The sequence below is a fragment of the Melanerpes formicivorus genome, unplaced genomic scaffold (assembly GCF_026170545.1).
Source record: "Melanerpes formicivorus ecotype bairdi unplaced genomic scaffold, bMelFor1.0.p_v2 SCAF_11, whole genome shotgun sequence".
Classification (NCBI taxonomy): Eukaryota; Metazoa; Chordata; class Aves; order Piciformes; family Picidae; genus Melanerpes; species Melanerpes formicivorus.
The window spans coordinates 16,996,994-17,014,311 of NW_027142363.1; the positions used below are offsets into that span (position 1 = coordinate 16,996,994).

Here is a 17,318-nt window from a genome sequence, read left to right on the forward strand (position 1 = left end):
AGGCCAGGTGGGTTACCAACCAAAGTTGCCACCACACATGCTCACGCCTTTCCTGTCCATTGCTGCCTCAGTTCTGAGTTACAAGTGTGGGTTAATGGGCATAATTAACCTGACATAAATGAAGGCTGTCACTGAGGGAGCTACTCCCCTGCCTTGATTGTGATAAGTTAGTTTTCTGCAGCAGTCAGCCCGCTCTCTTTAGTGCCAGTTTGCTCTTACACTCAGTACTGTGTACCACAGAAGGGGATGCAGATCAGCTGCACAGCTGAGATGGGTAAAGAGGTCACTGCCACCATAAGGTGTGGTTCTGCTCCTCTCTCTCCTCTGCTTCTAGCTACATGATCCTCCTCTGCTGTGCACTGGTTCTGGTATGTGTCTGATCCTTGGATGATCTAATTCACCTTCCACCTTAGCAGGAAGTTTCCTTTTTTCTGTTGTTTTATGCCAGCCTGGTGTACTGAACCAGCATCTGGAGAGCCCTGCAAGGAAAGCAGTGGAAGCATATAGGGTTGGAAGTAAAGAGGGAGCCATATTCCCTCTGCTTATGTGGGGAAGGCATGAGTTCAGTGCCAGTTTCCCATCTGGCTGCACCCTGAGGTTATGCCACGTTGGAGGAGAATTTCCACATTCAGAGAAACCTCCTTCCTTTCAAACTTGTTCCCTACTATAAGCACTGTGCACAGGTAGATGTGGTATTTCCCATGGGGTGGCAAAGCAAATGCACTGAATGCAGTGAAGTCTGTTTGCTCCATGAAAGGAGGCCAGTTTTGTTTTTAAAGAGATGAACTTTATGTTTAATCGTAGCTGTTCTGTTTCCTTGGAGGGACATCACCTTTGGGAGCCTCAGGAGGTCAGCTGAGAATATGTTAATCCTTCCCAAGGCAGAAGTGCCACCAGCCTTGCTTCTGCTTTCTCGCTGTTATGCCATTAGAGTATCATTGGTCCCAGGGGAGTCTTTGGCTGAAAATAAAAGTGCTGACTACTGGCTAAGGGTGGCATCTCTAGCTGTACTGTGCTCAAGAGGTGTTCACTTTTGGTGAGCAAGAATGCTCACCATGTCATGTAAAGAGTTGTGAGAAAGAACCGCTCAGTTAAGTGCCTCTGTGCACCACTGCTCTCGCCATTGCAGGTACTCTTTGATGCAGTTCTAAATGCCTTCCAAGCAAGGATTTCATTCCTATGCTGAGGGAAGTGCTTCAGACTGAACAGACCTCACTGTCCACTTCCTCCCAGCTGAGAGAGCCTCTTCCCTGCACTGCCTTGTTCTGTGATACTCTCAGCTGGTACCTCCAGCAGCTCCTGTCCAAGTTTCTCATTTCATAGAATCAATAAGGTTGGAAGAGACCTCAAAGATCATCAAGTCCAACCTGTCACCCAACACCTTATGACTACTAAACCATGGCTTCAAGTGCCATGTCCAATCCCCTCTTGAACACCTCCAGGGATGGGGACTCCACCACCTCCCTGGGCAGCACATTCCAATGGCCAATCTCTCTTGCTGGGAAGAACTTTCTCCTCACCTCCAGCCTAAACTTCCCCTGGCACAGCTTGAGACTGTGTCCTCTTGTTCTGTTGGTGGTTGCCTGGGAGAAGAGACCAACCCCCACCTGGCTACAGCCTCCCTTCAGGTAGTTGTAGACAGCAGTAAGGTCTTCCTTGAGCCTCCTCCTCTCCAGGCTAAACACCTACAGCTCCCTCAGCCTCTTCTGACAGGGCTCTGCTCCAGACCTCTCCGCAGCCTCGTTGCCTTCTCTGGACACATTCAAGTGTCTCAATGTCCTTCTTAAATTAAGGGTCCCTCTGTGGCTATTGCAGCTTTCAGACATCTCTGGACTGCTTTGGTCTTGTTCCGTTAGCCACCCTTCAGCTAGTTACCATTCACCAGGCTGCACTCTTAGATGGGGCTGTTTAATCTCTTCTCTAGCTGCAGGGTTACTGTCAAGGTTGTCATCTGCAGGGTGTTCATGAGTTAGTGCCTGTGCAGGGACCAGGTTTTTACAGCAAGATATTGCCTGTCATGCCCGTGGCACTGTAAGCTGCACTGGTGGGCATTGCTGTTGGTGAGTACTTTAGAAGGAAAAAAAAAACCCAGAATTGTAATCTTTCCAATTTTGAGTGGGCTTATATGAGAAGTATCATATTTGATTTTCCTGGTTACTGGGCACTTTCTCCTTCTGTTAGTTTCCAGAATGGGCTGGCTACTCGGCGAGCATGCAAGGCAGTGAGATTTAGCAAGCACTGAAGAAAAATGTGGCCTTAAGCAGTGGGGAGGACCTCGACTTCAAAAGCTGTGCTGCAAGGCCAGCAGTATATGCATGGCAGTGGTACTGGAGGAATTAGGAGAATTATCTGAGAACATCTTCAGCTGGGAGGAAGTACAAAGTGATCCAGTCAGCAAGGGACAGAGTCTGCAGGGGGAAAAATTAACACATTTATTTTTATCTTTGTGTGTGACAAATCTCCCCCAAAGGCCTCTCTTACACAACTACCACATCTAGTTTCTGCCCCCAAACTGGGAAAGCGTAAGAGTGCTGAGCCAGTGGCAGGAAATTGATCTCAAAAGGAACTAAAATATGCAAATCCTCTGAGGATATCCAGATTTAGTGTTTCCCTTGCTCTTTTTAATTTTAGTGGAGTCACCCACTCCACACTCTGGTAATGCAGAGTGGGAGCAAGTTCAGAAAGGCTCTTCCCTTCTCTCCTTTCTCCAACTCAAAGATGTCCTTCTGTCCCTGCCAATAATATCCCTGCCTGCACCCAGCACAGGAGAGAAACAGGACTCTCTTTCCTCTCCTTCCTGAGCGACACCTGTGTGGAGAACTCTGCAGCACAGGGGAAAATCTTAAGACACAATATAGTCCCCCCCATCCCACCCCCACATAGCTTGATGTCTCACCTCCTGCTCCTCACTTGGATCTGACCTCCTGGCTAGTACCAAGTCAGAAATTTGCCAGCTGGCTTGGAATAGCTGCAATCTCCTTCATGTTATAAATAGTCTGGAGATACCCAGGCAGTGGCCTTGTCCCATCCAGGGCAGTGTTGACTCAGAAACCAGTAGATATTTCTCTCTATTTATTTTATATCTATATCTATATATATATATATATATGCACACACACACATATATATATATATATATATATCTTTATCTCTATTTATTTTTATATACATGTATATGCACACACACACATGTATATATGTAGATCTTTATCTCTATTTATTATCTATTTATTATCTATTTATTTGCAGATGACACCAAGCTGGGGCCAGGAGTTGATCTGTTAGAGGGTAGGAGAGCTCTGCAGAGGGACCTCGACAGGCTGGACAGATGGGCAGAATCCAACGGCATGAGATTTAACACATCCAAGTGCCAGGTTCTACACATTGGCCACAACAACCCCAGGCAGTGCTACAGGCTGGGGTCAGAGAGGCTGGAGAGCAGTCAGGCAGAAAGGGACCTGGGGGGACTGGTTGACAGTAGGGTGAACATGAGCCAGTAGTGTGTCCAGGTGGCCAGGCAGGCCAATGGCATCCTGGCCTGTACCAGGAACAGTGTGGCCAGCAGGAGCAGGGAAGCACTGTACTCAGCACTGGTTAGGCCACACTGGTTAGGAAAGATGTTGAGTTGCTGGAAGGTGTCCAGAGAAGGGCAACAAAGCTGGGGAGGGGTTGGAGCACAGCCCTGTGAAGAGAGGCTGAGGGAGCTGGGGTTGCTTAGCCTGGAGAAGAGGAGGCTCAGGGGAGACCTTCTTGCTCTCTCCAACTCCCTAAAGGGAGGTTGTAGCCAGGTGGGGGTTGGTCTCTTCTCCCAGGCAGCCAGCACCAGAACAAGAGGACACAGTCTCAAGCTGTGCCAGGGGAGGTTTAGGCTGGATGTTAGGAAGAAGTTCTTCCCAGGAAGAGAGACTGGCCATTGGAATGTGCTGCCCAGGGAGGTGGTGGAGACACCATCACTGGAGGTGTTTAGGAAGAGACTGGATGGGGTGCTTGGTGCCATGGTTTAATTGATCAGATGGTGCTGGGTGATAGGTTGGACTCGATGATCTCAAAGTTCTTTTCCAACCTGGTTAATTCTGTTCTATTCGATTCCTACCTGCAAAGGAAGCCAGAGACAGGGGAGGGCTTCAGCTGGAATATTGCTTTACTAAGAAACTGGGCCCACACTGGACACTAGCACATGTTCAGAACACCCTGTGAACCACTCTAAAATGAGTGTAACCCACAGTACATGACTGCTTAACAAAGTATACTCAGGGAGACAACTTCATTAGGGAGGTAACTTCATTAGTCATCAGTAGGTCCTCGAGTTACATGCTGGTGGAAAAAAAATGGGTGTAGTGTGCCCCTAGTGTGCTGTCTTTCTGTCTATGGATGAAAGAAGATGTGCTGTGTTTTTTCCAGCTGCATCACGACTTCAAGGATTTCTTCACTAAAGGCTTTGCACATGAAACAAAAGTATTATTAAAATGGAATAAAGGCTGCTGAAAGAGTCAGGCACCCAAATGCCCTGAGGGTGTTACAGTCATTGCCAAATCAAGCAGCACAGAGACAGGCAAAGCAAAATTACTGTTTTGGGAGGGAGGAATGTGAAGATGGGAAATGCATAAAGCCTTGTAAGGGGTGCCTTGCCCTTGCTACACTGCTCCAAGAAGGGCACCCCAAAGTTACTCCACATAAGCAAACAGAGATCAACTTCTAGAAAAACCACCTCAAACCCTTTCCCTCCTTCAGATCTGCCATGACATCATCATAAACTGGGATTAATGCCATCACTTAACTGCTGCTGCCATGCTTGAGAAGCATGAGCAGCTACGGGGAAGTGAGACTGAGTGGAACTGCAGCCACATGAAGTGTATCTCTGTTTCTATTTGCTCCTCTCTCTCACCACATCAGGAGGAATAAGTGAACCTCCCAAGAGGTCACCATGGCACAAGGGAAACAATCTGTGTTTGGAGCTACTTCTCTTTGCCAGAGCAGCCTAGAGCAGCAGCAGAACTGTGGTTCATGACCAGGAGGTTGGGCTTGGATTGTGCAATGGGAAAGGGCTGATCCATTCCTCCTTTCTTTCTTTGCTGAGCCCTCCCTTTGCATGCCTCTACCTGCTGGAGTGGAGTCTGAGTAGAAGGAGCCTAGAAGTCTTGCCAGGCACTCATGCATGGGTTCATAAGCAGTCACAAACACCTTAAAGAGGACAACAAGCAGGACCTGGCAGCACTCACTTTCCTCTGTTTCAATCCATCCTTCTGATTGCATGGGGTCATTATAGTGAAACACAGAAGCAGGCAGTGTTTAATGCACCGCTGAAACAATAGCTCCACACAGGAGTTAACTGCACATCTAATGGGATCTTTCTGTGATCAGTGTAATCACAGGAGTGTGTCACAACACAGAGCATTTCCAGCTCTGCACAGATGCACGTTGCAGTGTAGCACAGGAAGTGCCAAGTGAATGTGAAATTTAACTCCATGGAAAGCTTTGGGAGAGTCTACTTCCTCACTAGTAAAATCATCTGGGGTAAAGAAAAGACCAAAGGGAAGTATCCACTCTTCTAACAGCTCAGCTTTTCAACATGTCTCAATTTTCAACTGACTATCTGTCTTGCTCAGAAATCCCCATAAAATATTGTGTTTCTTCAAGGGATAAACCCTGCAAGTCTGAGGTGAATGTGCTCTTCACGGAAAATGAGGGATGTGAGATGCAGAATTAGCAGAGGGATGTTGGATGTGATTCCTTAGCTGACCCCAAGAGATGGCCACCAGGAGAAAGCTGCAGCTTCACAAGATGTGTAGTGCTGGGTGCTGCGCTTTGGTCACAACAACCCCATGCAGCGCTGCAGGATGGGGTTGGAGTGGTTGGAGGGCAGACAGGCAGAAAAGGACCTGAGGGTACTGGTTAACAGCCAGCTGAACATGAGCCAGCAGTGTGCTCAGGGGGCCAAGAAGGCCGATGGCATCCTGACTGGATCAGGAATAATGTGGCCAGCAGGAGCAGGGAAGTCATTGTGCCCTGTGCTCAGCACTGGTTAGGCCACACCTTGAGTCCTGTGTCCAGTTCTGGGCCCCTCAGCTTAGGAAAGATGTTGAGATGCTGTAAGGTGTCCAGGGAAGGGCAACGAAGCTGGGGAGGGGTCTGGAGCACAGCCCTGTGAGAAGAGGCTGAAGGAGCTGGGGTTGTTTAGCCTGGAGAAGAGGAGGCTCAGGGGAGACCTTCTTGCTGTCTACAACTACCTGGTTGTAGCCAGGTGGGGATTGGTCTCTTCTCCCAGGCAACCAGCACCAGAATAAGAGGACACAGTCTCAAACTGTGCTATGGGAGGTTTAGGCTGGAGGTGAGGAAGAAGTTCTTCCCAGCAAGAGAGATTGGCCATTGGGATGTGCTGCCCAGGGAGGTGGTGGAGTCCCCATCACTGGCATTGTTTAGGAAGAGCCTGGATGAGGCACTTGGTGCCATGGTTTATTTGATTAGATGGTGTTGGGTGATAGGTTTGACTCAATGATCTCAAAGGTCTTTTCCAAGCTGGCTCATTCCATTCCATTCCATTCCATTCCATTCCATTCCATTCCATTCCATTCCATTCCATTCCATTCCATTCCATTCCATTCCATTCCATTCCATTCCATTCCATTCCATTCCATTCCATTCCAATGGAGCTGCATTTACAAGCAAAATCTACACTCCACAATGGAATGCAATCAATATGTACAAACTATGCAGAAGTTACAACATTATACAGATATTTACAAAATCCCCCTGGCCAAGGACCAGGGGAAGCTACCATCTTCTCTCTCCCTTACCCCCCTATACAGAAGGGCCAAGAGAGAGAAGCAGAGACGTTAGACTTAGCCAAAGCCGGCCGATAAGCAGGTTATCTCTCCTGAGCAAAGCAAAACAGCCAGAGATCAGAAGGGAAGTGAAAAGAAGGAAGAATTGTTATGGTACAGATGCTCTTATTTCAGACATTTACCCAATGAATTTGTTTAGAATAATCTTTTGGTTTCCTTTTTTACACCCAATACTGATTGATTTATATTTTTCTGTTCAAAATCTGTAACCCAATTGCAAAGGCACAGCCTCAAACCACCACAAGGAAGGATTGGTTGGGGTTTTTATTTCTAGAAAAGTCATTAAAAATTATTTCTGCAGTGGGTACATCCACCACTGCCTGGTCACAGAGAGCCTTCAGCACAGAGAAGGGACAAAACTGTGTTTTCATTTTTGCTTTGCAGTTCACCTTTAAACTGCCAGGGGACTTTTGTGGGGCTGAATGACTCTTTGTGGACTTTGGTTCCTTCAGGCTCGCAGCATTCAGGTTGCAGTTTCAAGGCAGCAGAGCCTTTTAAGGGTGGGTGTGACATCAGCAGGAGTTTCCAGCTCCCGCACATGTACTGCCTAGAAGGTTTTTGTTCTCCTTTTGGTTGCAAAGGAGACCCTCAGGGGCGAGATGCAGACAACTTCATGCAACTCATGATGCGATGTCACCCTGACATTTACTGTACACCTACTCTTCCCCTGTTGCTGCAAAAGAAAACAGAAAATTGTCTGTATCAGGCTCCACAGTCCCCAGGTTTAGCTGGCTGCTTTTGTGAGTCTCTCCAGCAACACTAAAACCTGAACTGTGGCAAGTAAAGATGTGGTCGAGGGAGAAAACACACACACACACGCATGACTGACATGCAGGAAAAGGAACTTCAAGAAGCACACCCTAAAGTGGGCTGCTCTTAAGGTGAACAGAAGGAAATGCTTTTTCACACATGTAATCAAACTGTGCAACTTCTCATCACAGGATGATTCATAGAGTTTATAGATTCGTGGTTTGGGTTGGAAGGGACCTTGAAGATTGTCTAGTTCCACCTGCCCCTGCCATGTGTAGAGACACCCTCTGCTTGACCAGATTGCTCATGGCCTCATTCACCCTGGCCATGAAGACCTCCAGGGAGAGGGCATCCACAACCTCACTGGGCAACCTGTTCCAATGTCTCACCACCCTCACTGTAAAGAATCTCTTTCATATATCCAGTCTAAATCTACCCTCTTCAAGCTTCAGTCCATTTCCTCTCATCCTATTACTACAAGCCCTTGTAAAAAGTCCCTTCCTGGCTTTCTTGTAGCCCCCCTTCAGGTACTGGAAGGCTGCTGTAAGGTCTCCTTGGAGCCTTCTCTTCTCCAGGCTGAACACCCTCAATCCTCTCAGCCTGTCCCCATAGGGAAGGTACTCCAGCCCTCTAATCATCTTTGTGGCCTCCCTCTGGATCTACTGCAGCAGTCTGGTGTGGCTCCTATGCTGGTAACACCAGAACTGGATGCGGGACTCTAGTTGGGGTCTCACAAGAGCGGAGTAGAGGAGGAGAATCACCTCCCTCATCCTGTGGGTCACACTTCTTTTGATGCATCTGAGTACACAGTTGGCCTTCTGGGCTGCAAGAGCACATTGATGGCTCATGTTGAGCAACTGAAACCCCCAAGTCCTTCTCCTCAAGACTGCTCTTTAGCCAGTCCTCTCCCAGCCTGGATTTGGGATTGCCCCAACCCAGGTGTAGGACCATGTATTTGGCCTTGTTGAATTTCATGAGGTTGGCTTGGGGCTACCTCTCAAGCCTGTCCAAGTCCCTCTGGATGGCATCCCTACCCTCACATGTGTCAGCCAGAACACACAGCTTGGCGTTAAACTTGTTGAGGGTGCGCTCAATCCCACTGTCCATATCACTCACAATGTTCAATAACACTGGGACCAGTACTGACCCCTGAGGGAGGTCATTTGTCACTAGTCTCCATTTGGAGGCCAAGCCATTGACCACAGCTCTCTGAGTGCAACCATCCAGCCAATTCCTTATCCAGTGAGTGGTCTGTCCCTCAAGTCTGTATTTTTCCAGTTTGGTCACCAGGATGTCATGCAGGACAGGGTCAAACACTTTACACAAGGCCAGGTAGATGACATCAGTTGCTCTTCCCTTATCCACTGATGCTATTGACTCCATCACAGAAAGCCACCAAGTTCATCAGGAATGATTTGCCCTTGGTGCAACCATGCTGCTTAGCACCAGTCACCACTTCTTCATTTTCTGTATGCCTTAACAAGGCCTTCAGGAGGATCTGCTCTGTGATCTTGCCAGGAAAAGAGGTGAAACAGACTGGCCTCTAGTTTCTGGGGTCTTCCTTTTTTGCCTTTTTGGAGATGAGGATTATGTTTCCCCTTCTCCAGTCAGCAGGGTCTTCACCAGTTTGTGATGGCTTTTTGATATGATGGTCAGTGGTTTGGCAACTTCATCTGCCAGTTCCCTCAGGACCCATGGGTGGATCTTGTTGGGCCCCAGGGACTTGTGCACCTTCAAGTTCTTTAAATAGTCCCAAACCTGATCTTCAGTTATGGTGGGCAGAAGTTCTTTTCCCCACTCCCTACCTTTGTTTTCTGGAGCACAGGCAGTGCAGCTAGAGCCCTTGCTGGTAAACACGCAGGCAAAGTAGTCACTGAGCACCTCAGCCCCTTCTCCATATCCCTTGTGATCAGGTCTCTATTTTCCTTTTGGAGAGGCCCCACATCTTCCCCAGCCATCCCATTGTCACTGATGTGGAAGCCAAAAACATAAGTGCATTCCTGAAAGGGCAAGAACTCTTCCTGGAGGACAGGTGTATCAGTTACACCGCTGATGTCAAGAGAGCCCTAAATTCGTGGCTGCCCGAGGTTTGTAGGGTATGGCAGTTCCTATCCCACATGGTGTGGAAGAACAGGCTTTTCAGCCATTCTCTACTGGTTGCTGGATGACATAGATCAGTGGTCTGAGTAGGATCTTGGTTTGCCCAAGTCTGGTTGCTCAGTTTTCAGTGTACTATAAGGGGAAGTATAGGTACTGGGTGGGGACACACACACCTGTATTTGAATCTCTTCCTTTGGAAGACCAATGAATTGGCTGAGTGGAAGGAAACTAGTTAAATGAGAGGTTGCTCCTTTAATTACATACTCTGATTTATTTATTTGATATTAAATCATTCCACAGTGTTGCTGGGACCGCCTCAGTGTGTTTCCTACAGACTTAACAAAAAGAGGACAAGAGGGAAAGGGGTAGGTGTGCTGCAGGGAGGGGGCTGAAAGCTTGTTTCGTGTTCTGTCCCAGCCTCTCTAGCTGGGCTCATCTTCAACAAGCAGCCCTCAGTGCTGCCCCAAGATCTGGCTAAGCATCTGCTTGTCTCCCTCCAGCACTGGCAGTCATAGGATTGTGAAGCACATCACTGCTAAACAAATGAGCTCTGGCAGACAGCAAGCTCGTGGCAATTTGAACATCACAACATCCCCATCACATCCTGAGCAGTGTATTGTGAGCCTGTGTACAGTGTAGCTGCTGTCAGCCATTGGCTGTGATAGTAATATGTGAGCCAACACCAGCCAGACTTTACTGGAAGTGGGTGGTGGTTCCTAGGCTCATCTTTGTTCAAGCATTCATTTCACACTTCAGGCACAGGCTGTGCACATGGGGTCTCACCTATACGAACGGCCGATGCTGCGCTCTCCCTGTCAGCCACACTCTGCCTGGGCAGGACTTTCCTGCTTTCTCTCTCTGACATGTTGACTGAGATCTGTTCTGCAGGGAAGGAAAAATGAATTTGAATATTTTCTGTCCTGAGGTCAGCTATTTCTTTGGGTTTTCTGCTCTCAGGGGAGTGCGACAGGCTGGTATCCCCCTTTTGCTGCTGTAGATGGAATCAGCTTTCCCCTCTGTTCTCTCTCTATATATTGGTGTAATCTCATACCTTCATATCAGAGGAGTAAACTATTTTGTGTAAATCAGCTAAAACTCTCTCTCTCTACCTTTTCTTTTTTTTAATCTCCCTTTCTTATCTCTCAGTAAGGACAGAGAGGAAGAGAAGAGGCAGGGTAGGGAAGAGGTATCTTGCGTTACGCCCTGACAGATACTTACGTAATGAGGCTGAGGCAAGCAGGGCAAACATAAAGCAGCTCAGCCTTCTGGACTAACAAAGCAGGGTGCACAGGGATAAGCATCATCCTGAAGGCTGCACAGACCTAGGCCAAAGCCCAGCCATCTGCCCTGGCCTTGTGCATCACAGGGCTGTACAGCAGTACTAGGGTCACTCTTCCAGCGATGGCAGGGGCTCCTTGCTAGGCTCCTGTGTGTCAAGAGCTGCCTGACTGGAAAGACAAAGGAACTGGAAAGCAGGACTGACCACGGGAGTGGAGTGCATAGAAGTCATAGTGAGAACTGTGGCCCTCAGTTTAGGAAAGATGTTGAGTTGCTGGAAGGTGTCCAGAGAAGGGCAACAAAGCTGGGGAGGGGTCTGGAGCACAGCCCTGTGAGGAGAGGCTGAGGGAGCTGGGGTTGCTTAGCCTGGAGAAGAGGTGATTCAGGAGAGACCTTCTTGCTGTCTACAACTCCCTGAAGGGAGGTTGTAGCCAGGTGGGGGTTGGTCTCTTCTCCCAGGCACCCAGCACCAGAACAAGACGACACAGTCTCAAGCTGTGCCAGGGGAGGTTTAGGCTGGAGGTGAGGAAGACATTCTTCACAGAAAGAGAGATTGCCCATTGGAATGTGATGCCCAGGGAGGTGGTGGAGTCACCATCACTGGAGGTGTTTAGGAAGAGCCTGGATGAGGCCCTTGGTGCCATGGTTTAGTTGATTAGATGGTGCTGGATGATAGGTTGGACTTGATGATCTCAAAGTTCTTTTCCAACCTGGTTAATTCTATTCTAACTGGTTGGACTACTGAGGATCTGCTCAAAGTTATGCCTAATTTTCCCCTGCAAGGGTCTCAGCTTGCTATTGTAGGCACTTGCCTGTGTACCAGCTATGGAACCAACAGAGATGCTGAGCAGGAATTGGGCTGGTTTGCAATACCAATACCAAAGGAGGCCCATGGACCTTCACAAATATAAACCTGTTTTAGCTAGACGAGAAAAATTGTTCATTTGCTAACACACAGAGGCTGATGGACAGTGTGGCTGTAACCTTTGCTTGTCATTGGAGAGTTGCTTGTTGTCATGGAATCATCTAAGTTCAAAAAGACCTTTAAGACCATTGAGTCCAACTGCTGACCTAGCACTGCTAAGTCCACATCTTGAAAGGTTTAGGGTTTTATCTCTTTTTGGTTAAACAAAACAACACAACACAATAAACCCAAACTAATATTCTGCAGTGGCCTTGTTTGGCATGCAGGAAATGTACCAGAGGGTCACACAGACTGCCCAGACACTGAGCTCTCAAAAGGGAGAGGAGAGAACACAGAACTTGGAAGATGTGTGTTTTTATTCCTTTCCTTGAATAATGGTAATTTTTAACTTATTTTTAAGGGGCCAGCAAATTTCTGCTCAGGCAGGTAAGTCTCTCTGTCTTTAGCCTTCAGTAACCCACGAGGAACTGTTATGTGCTGCTAGCTTGGGATCCCAAGTAGGACTGGAGCAATATTTAAAAGGCAATGCCAAGGGAAGCTTCCCTTCAGTGCAGAGCTGAAGTTGTAAGCAGCTCCATGGGTGATGAGGTACATTAGTGGGTGCAGACAGAGACAAACTATGCAGCAGATCCTGGCACAAGACTATACACCACTGTCTCAGTGACTTTCGTTTGCCCCCCATCTACAGGCTATGCACTGGAAACGAAAGTAATCAGAAGCAAAATGGGGGAAAAAGTGGGCCTGCCTTGTTGTCATGAAATTCCCAGCTTTGAAAGCCTGCAGAATTACCGAATCTACTGGCAGAAGGGCACTACAGAGGTAGTGCTTGCCTATGCAAAGGGGAAGAAGATCTCCAACAATGAGCGGTACGACAACCGCACAGAGATGGACACCAGGAACTTCACCCTGTGGATCTCCCCTGTAGAAATCCTGGACAATGGCTCTTATCGATGTGTAGTTCAGGAACTCAAACCTTTGCAGAACTCCTATGTTGTGTGTGTTAAGCATGTGACCTTCTTCGTTGCAGGTAGGTGGGTTGCCTCTCAACACCTCAGGCTTCCGGGTGCTAACCTCTGGGTGCAAAGGAAACTCCTCCAAGCTCTAGTTTTAGTGTAGCAGAGATCAGCAAACAGAGATCAGAGATCAGTCTTGTTTTCATCAACAAGCCTAAAAGAGTGCCAGAAGGTGTCTTCATTATTTCCATTCTAGCAGTCTCCCTCCTCACTCAAAGCTACTCCAGCCTAACATCCTCTCCTTAATGTCTCCCTCTTGGGAAAGGACCCTCCCCAAGACGTCACTGCTGCTGAGTGTCCTATACCACCTCTGCCCTCTGCTGTCTTTTGGCAAAGTAGAGACTAAGTCCTTGATGCATGGAAAACATCCAATTCAAAGAAGGAATGGGGTGGCATTGCTCCTCTGTGACCACAGCAACATCCCAGTCCTGAATCCAGCCCCAAATCCAGCCCCTGGGGAGCCCGGACTCTCTGGGGGGCTGGCCAGCTCACTGGCTGCACTGCAGCTCCACAACCCAAAGCTGAACTCAGCTGAGATTTGAGGGGTTTTTACCTTAAAGAAATATCCTGAGTTCCTTTGCTCAAAACGAATCTGAATCTTTTCTTGGAGGCTGCAGAAAGTTCCATTGACATTATTTTCCATTTCTACCACTGGTTTTGTGGCAGTGAGTTTCAACCAAAGGCTGGTAACATACATAAATATACACAGACATTTGAATACCTTTAGCAGCTGAGTTCCAGGCATCGTACAGACAAGCCAGTGGACGAGCATGCCTGATCTGGAATGAGATTTGGCAACAGAAGAACACAAGCTCCTCAGGTTTGCCATCACCTCCTTGTCTGAGGGCCTGGTGGACATATGTGCGAGCAGACAAATTCACTGATCTTTATGGGAACCAGTCTGGAAAAAGGGAAGTGTGCTGCCAGCACCTTCTTTAGCCATGAGGCCTGAGGAGTTAACTGCGTGAAAAAATGTGAAACAGTAGATCTCTTTTCCTCCCTGCACCTACTCCTTGGTTTTTCTGAGTAATGAATGGGTTGCCCAGAAAAGTTGTTGATGTTTCATCCCTGGAAATTTATTAAGACCAGGCTGGATGAGGCCTTGAGCAACTTGGTCTAGTGGGACGTGTCCCTGGACTAGATAATCTTCAAGGTCCCTTCCAGCTCAAGCCATTCTATTATTCTATCTTAACAGGCCAGTTGTAGTAGAATTCTGCTCCCTTTGATGAAATGGCATCAGTTATTGTGGGGATCAGGGAAGAGGAAGCTCCCCTCACCCCTGCTGGAATCAGGCTAATCTGAGAGAGGTGGAAAGGAGTTATTCTCCTGTGTCTGATCAGGGAAGTTCAGTAAAGCTGGCTGGGATGTTTGGGTTAGGAACTGGCTGGAGGGCCGGGCCCAGAGAGTGGTAGTGAATGGTGCCACATCCAGCTGGCGGCCAGTCACCAGTGGTGTCCCCCAGGGATCAGTGCTGGGCCCTGTCCTCTTCAACATCTTCATCGATGATCTGGATGAGGGGGTAGAGTCAGTCATCAGCAAGTTTGCAGATGACACAAAGTTAGGGGCAGATGTTAGTCAGTTAGAGGGTAGAAAGGCTCTGCAGAGGGACCTCGACTGACTGGACAGATGGGCAGAGTCCAATGGGATGGCATTCAACAAGTCCAAGTGCCAGGTGCTGCACTTTGGCTATGGCAATCCCATGCAGAGCTACAGGCTGGGGTCGGAGTGGCTGGAGAGCTCCCAAACAGAGAGGGACCTGGGGGTACTGATCAACAGCCACCTGAATATGAGCCAGCAGTGTGCCCAGGTGGCCAGGAGGGCCAATGGCATCCTGGCCTGCATTAGGAATAGTGTGGCCCGCAGGAGCAGGGAGGTCATAGTGCCCCTGTACTCTGCTTTGGTTAGGCTGCACCTTGAGTACTGTGTCCAGTTCTGGGCCCCTCAGTTTAAGAAGGACATCGAAACACTTGAACGTGTCCAGAGAAGGGCAACAAGGCTGGGGAGAGGCCTTGAACACAAGCCCTATGAGGAGAGGCTGAGGGAGCTGGGATTATTTAGCCTGGAGAAGAGGAGGCTCAGGGGTGACCTCATTGCCCTCTACAACTACCTGAAGGGTGGTTGTAGCAAGGAAGGGGTTGGCCTCTTCTCCCAGGCAACCAGCACCAGAACAAGGGCACACAGTCTCAAGCTGCACCAGGGGAGGTTTAGACTCGAGGTGAGGAGGAAGTTCTTCACCAAGCGAGTCATTCGTCATTGGAATGTGCTGCCCAGGGAGGTGGTGGAGTCACCGTCCCTGGAGGCGTTCAAGAGGAGATTGGACGTGGCACTTGGTGCCATGGTCTAGTCATGGGGTCTGTGTTGATAGGTTGGACTCGATGATCCTCAAGGTCCTTTCCAACCTAAGTGATACTGTGATACTGTGATACTGTGAAGATGTGGTCCCACAGAGATTTTTCCAGAGAGTTCCCTTAAATAGTCCCTTTGCCACCCCTTGTGTCCTCCTCCTCCTCGTCTGGGGCTGTTTATTGCAACCTGTGGACATCCTTACTTGTACCAATGCAGCCACTTACATTAGCATCGTAAACCAGAATGGCAAAGGAAAGCAGACTGAAAAGGACACAACCTTTCTTGTCCTACTTATCAGAGGACTTGTATTAGTCCTCTCATCCACTTCACCATGCAGCCTCACAAACATTTACAGCAATACATCCAATCCGGTAGGAAAGGCATGGAATAGTCTTTGAGAGTTGGAAACCTTTGAGACTGTCTTTGGCAATGAGAGGAAAGTCCATCAAGAACATAGTCAGAGAGGAGCTGTGTATTGCTGCACATTTTTCCAATGACTAGTATGACTCTCAGCTGAGCCTTTTAGAGAGGCTCTCGTGTAATATGTAATTCAGTCTCTTGCTGGAGACCTTGGATGAGAGGTCAACATGTGATTCACCTCCTTTCCCAGAAGAGATGAAACTTCTGTGAACTTCTGACTGGAAAGGGATTAATGAGGGAGGGGAAAGGAAATTGTCTGCCATTGCCCATAATATAGATTTTGATTCAGTTCCATGTTTTTCCTCCCTGCTTTATGATTCCTTTAGTTGTTCCACAAATTGCTGTATGTAGAGAGAAATGGTAGCACCAAAGTGATGGGAGCCTGAAGTCTGTGTACTGTCCAGGGAGGAAAAGAAGCAAAGACCAAGGCCTTATCTAGTCAAGGTTTTGGGGGGAATGCCAAGGCACGAGGGAGTCCATACAGATTATGATAGAGGAAGAATGCCCTTGGGGGGGAGTCTTTGCTTTGACCACAAGCAATCAGGACCACAAGCCTCACTGTAATCTGACAGAATGGTAACTAAATCTTTCTTGCTTCAGCTGACTTCAGTAAGCCAAATGTAACAGCAGAAGAATTTGCTAATTCTTGTGAATCAACTGAGATGATGGTAACATGTTCTTCTCATGGAGGTTTCCCTAAACCCAAAGTCTCTGGAGCCCTCAACAGCAAGCCTGTGGTGTGGAATGCCAGCCACGTGTCTGAGTCCAGCCTCAGCCTGTACAACGTCACCGCCCAGCTGTGGCTCAGCATGACTGAAGACATCAGCTTCACTTGCTCCATTGAATATAATGGCTTCATCCAGTCCACCACTTTGCTCCTGAGTAGGTTTCATTAACAGTTTGTGTTACAAAAGTGTAACTGCTGAATCTGAGTTGCCTTTCTCAGAAAGTAGTAGACTGTGTGTGTCTGTTCGTGCAAGGATGACCCAACCATCCCACCTGTGGGCTGCATGCCAAAGTAGTTCCAAATCTGTGAGGCAGCAAGGGTGGGGGAGGAGAGGTACAGCAGTGACATCCTGCTGCTCTAATGTCAGTCACGATATGAACGGGCACCTGAATACCCTTGTGATCTGGTGATGTCAGCCTTCATGGCTCCCACAGGTTGGTGTCCCACCCTTCAGTGCTCCTCTGTACCAGCATGGTTTGCTGCCAGTTGTGTGATGGAGATATGGTATCCAAATGGAGGGACCTGAGAAATGTGTGTGCCTTAAAAGCCTCCTCACAGGGCTGTGCTCCAAAGATTGAGGCACAAGTGGAAACAGCATGGGGGAAGGAAGCACCACTACAGTCCAGGTGTTTTGCAAGAAAATGGTTGTTCTGAAAAAACAGTAAGAACAGCATGTTGTCTGCCCTGATGTCCAAGTGGCAGAATGGTCATCTCCAGTCTGGAAAGCCAAAAGCTCCAGATCCACTGAAACTGAACTCTGCCATAACACTCTTCCTTCTGCCACACAGAAAAAAATTCTGTCCTGTTCTGTTTCATGCATAATTTGCCATCACCTGCAAATTCAGAAGGGAGAAAAGAAAAGCAGCATAAATCTGGTGAGACCAGTAGGAAAAACTGCAGAGTACCTTTGAGAGTGG

At 48.2% G+C, this 17,318-nt stretch overlaps 1 protein-coding gene across 2 annotated transcripts in view; it reads left to right on the plus strand.

Moving 5' to 3' along the window:
• CD80 (CD80 molecule) overlaps positions 1–17,318 on the plus strand; it is a 57,113-nt gene that overhangs the window by 29,379 nt on the left and 10,416 nt on the right. For both annotated transcript variants that reach the window (XM_068144696.1, XM_068144695.1), the window contains exons 3-4: positions 12,584–12,922; positions 16,275–16,556. In XM_068144696.1, the coding sequence (XP_068000797.1) occupies positions 12,584–12,922; positions 16,275–16,556 (621 nt within the window). The remainder of the gene's footprint in view (positions 1–12,583; positions 12,923–16,274; positions 16,557–17,318) is intronic.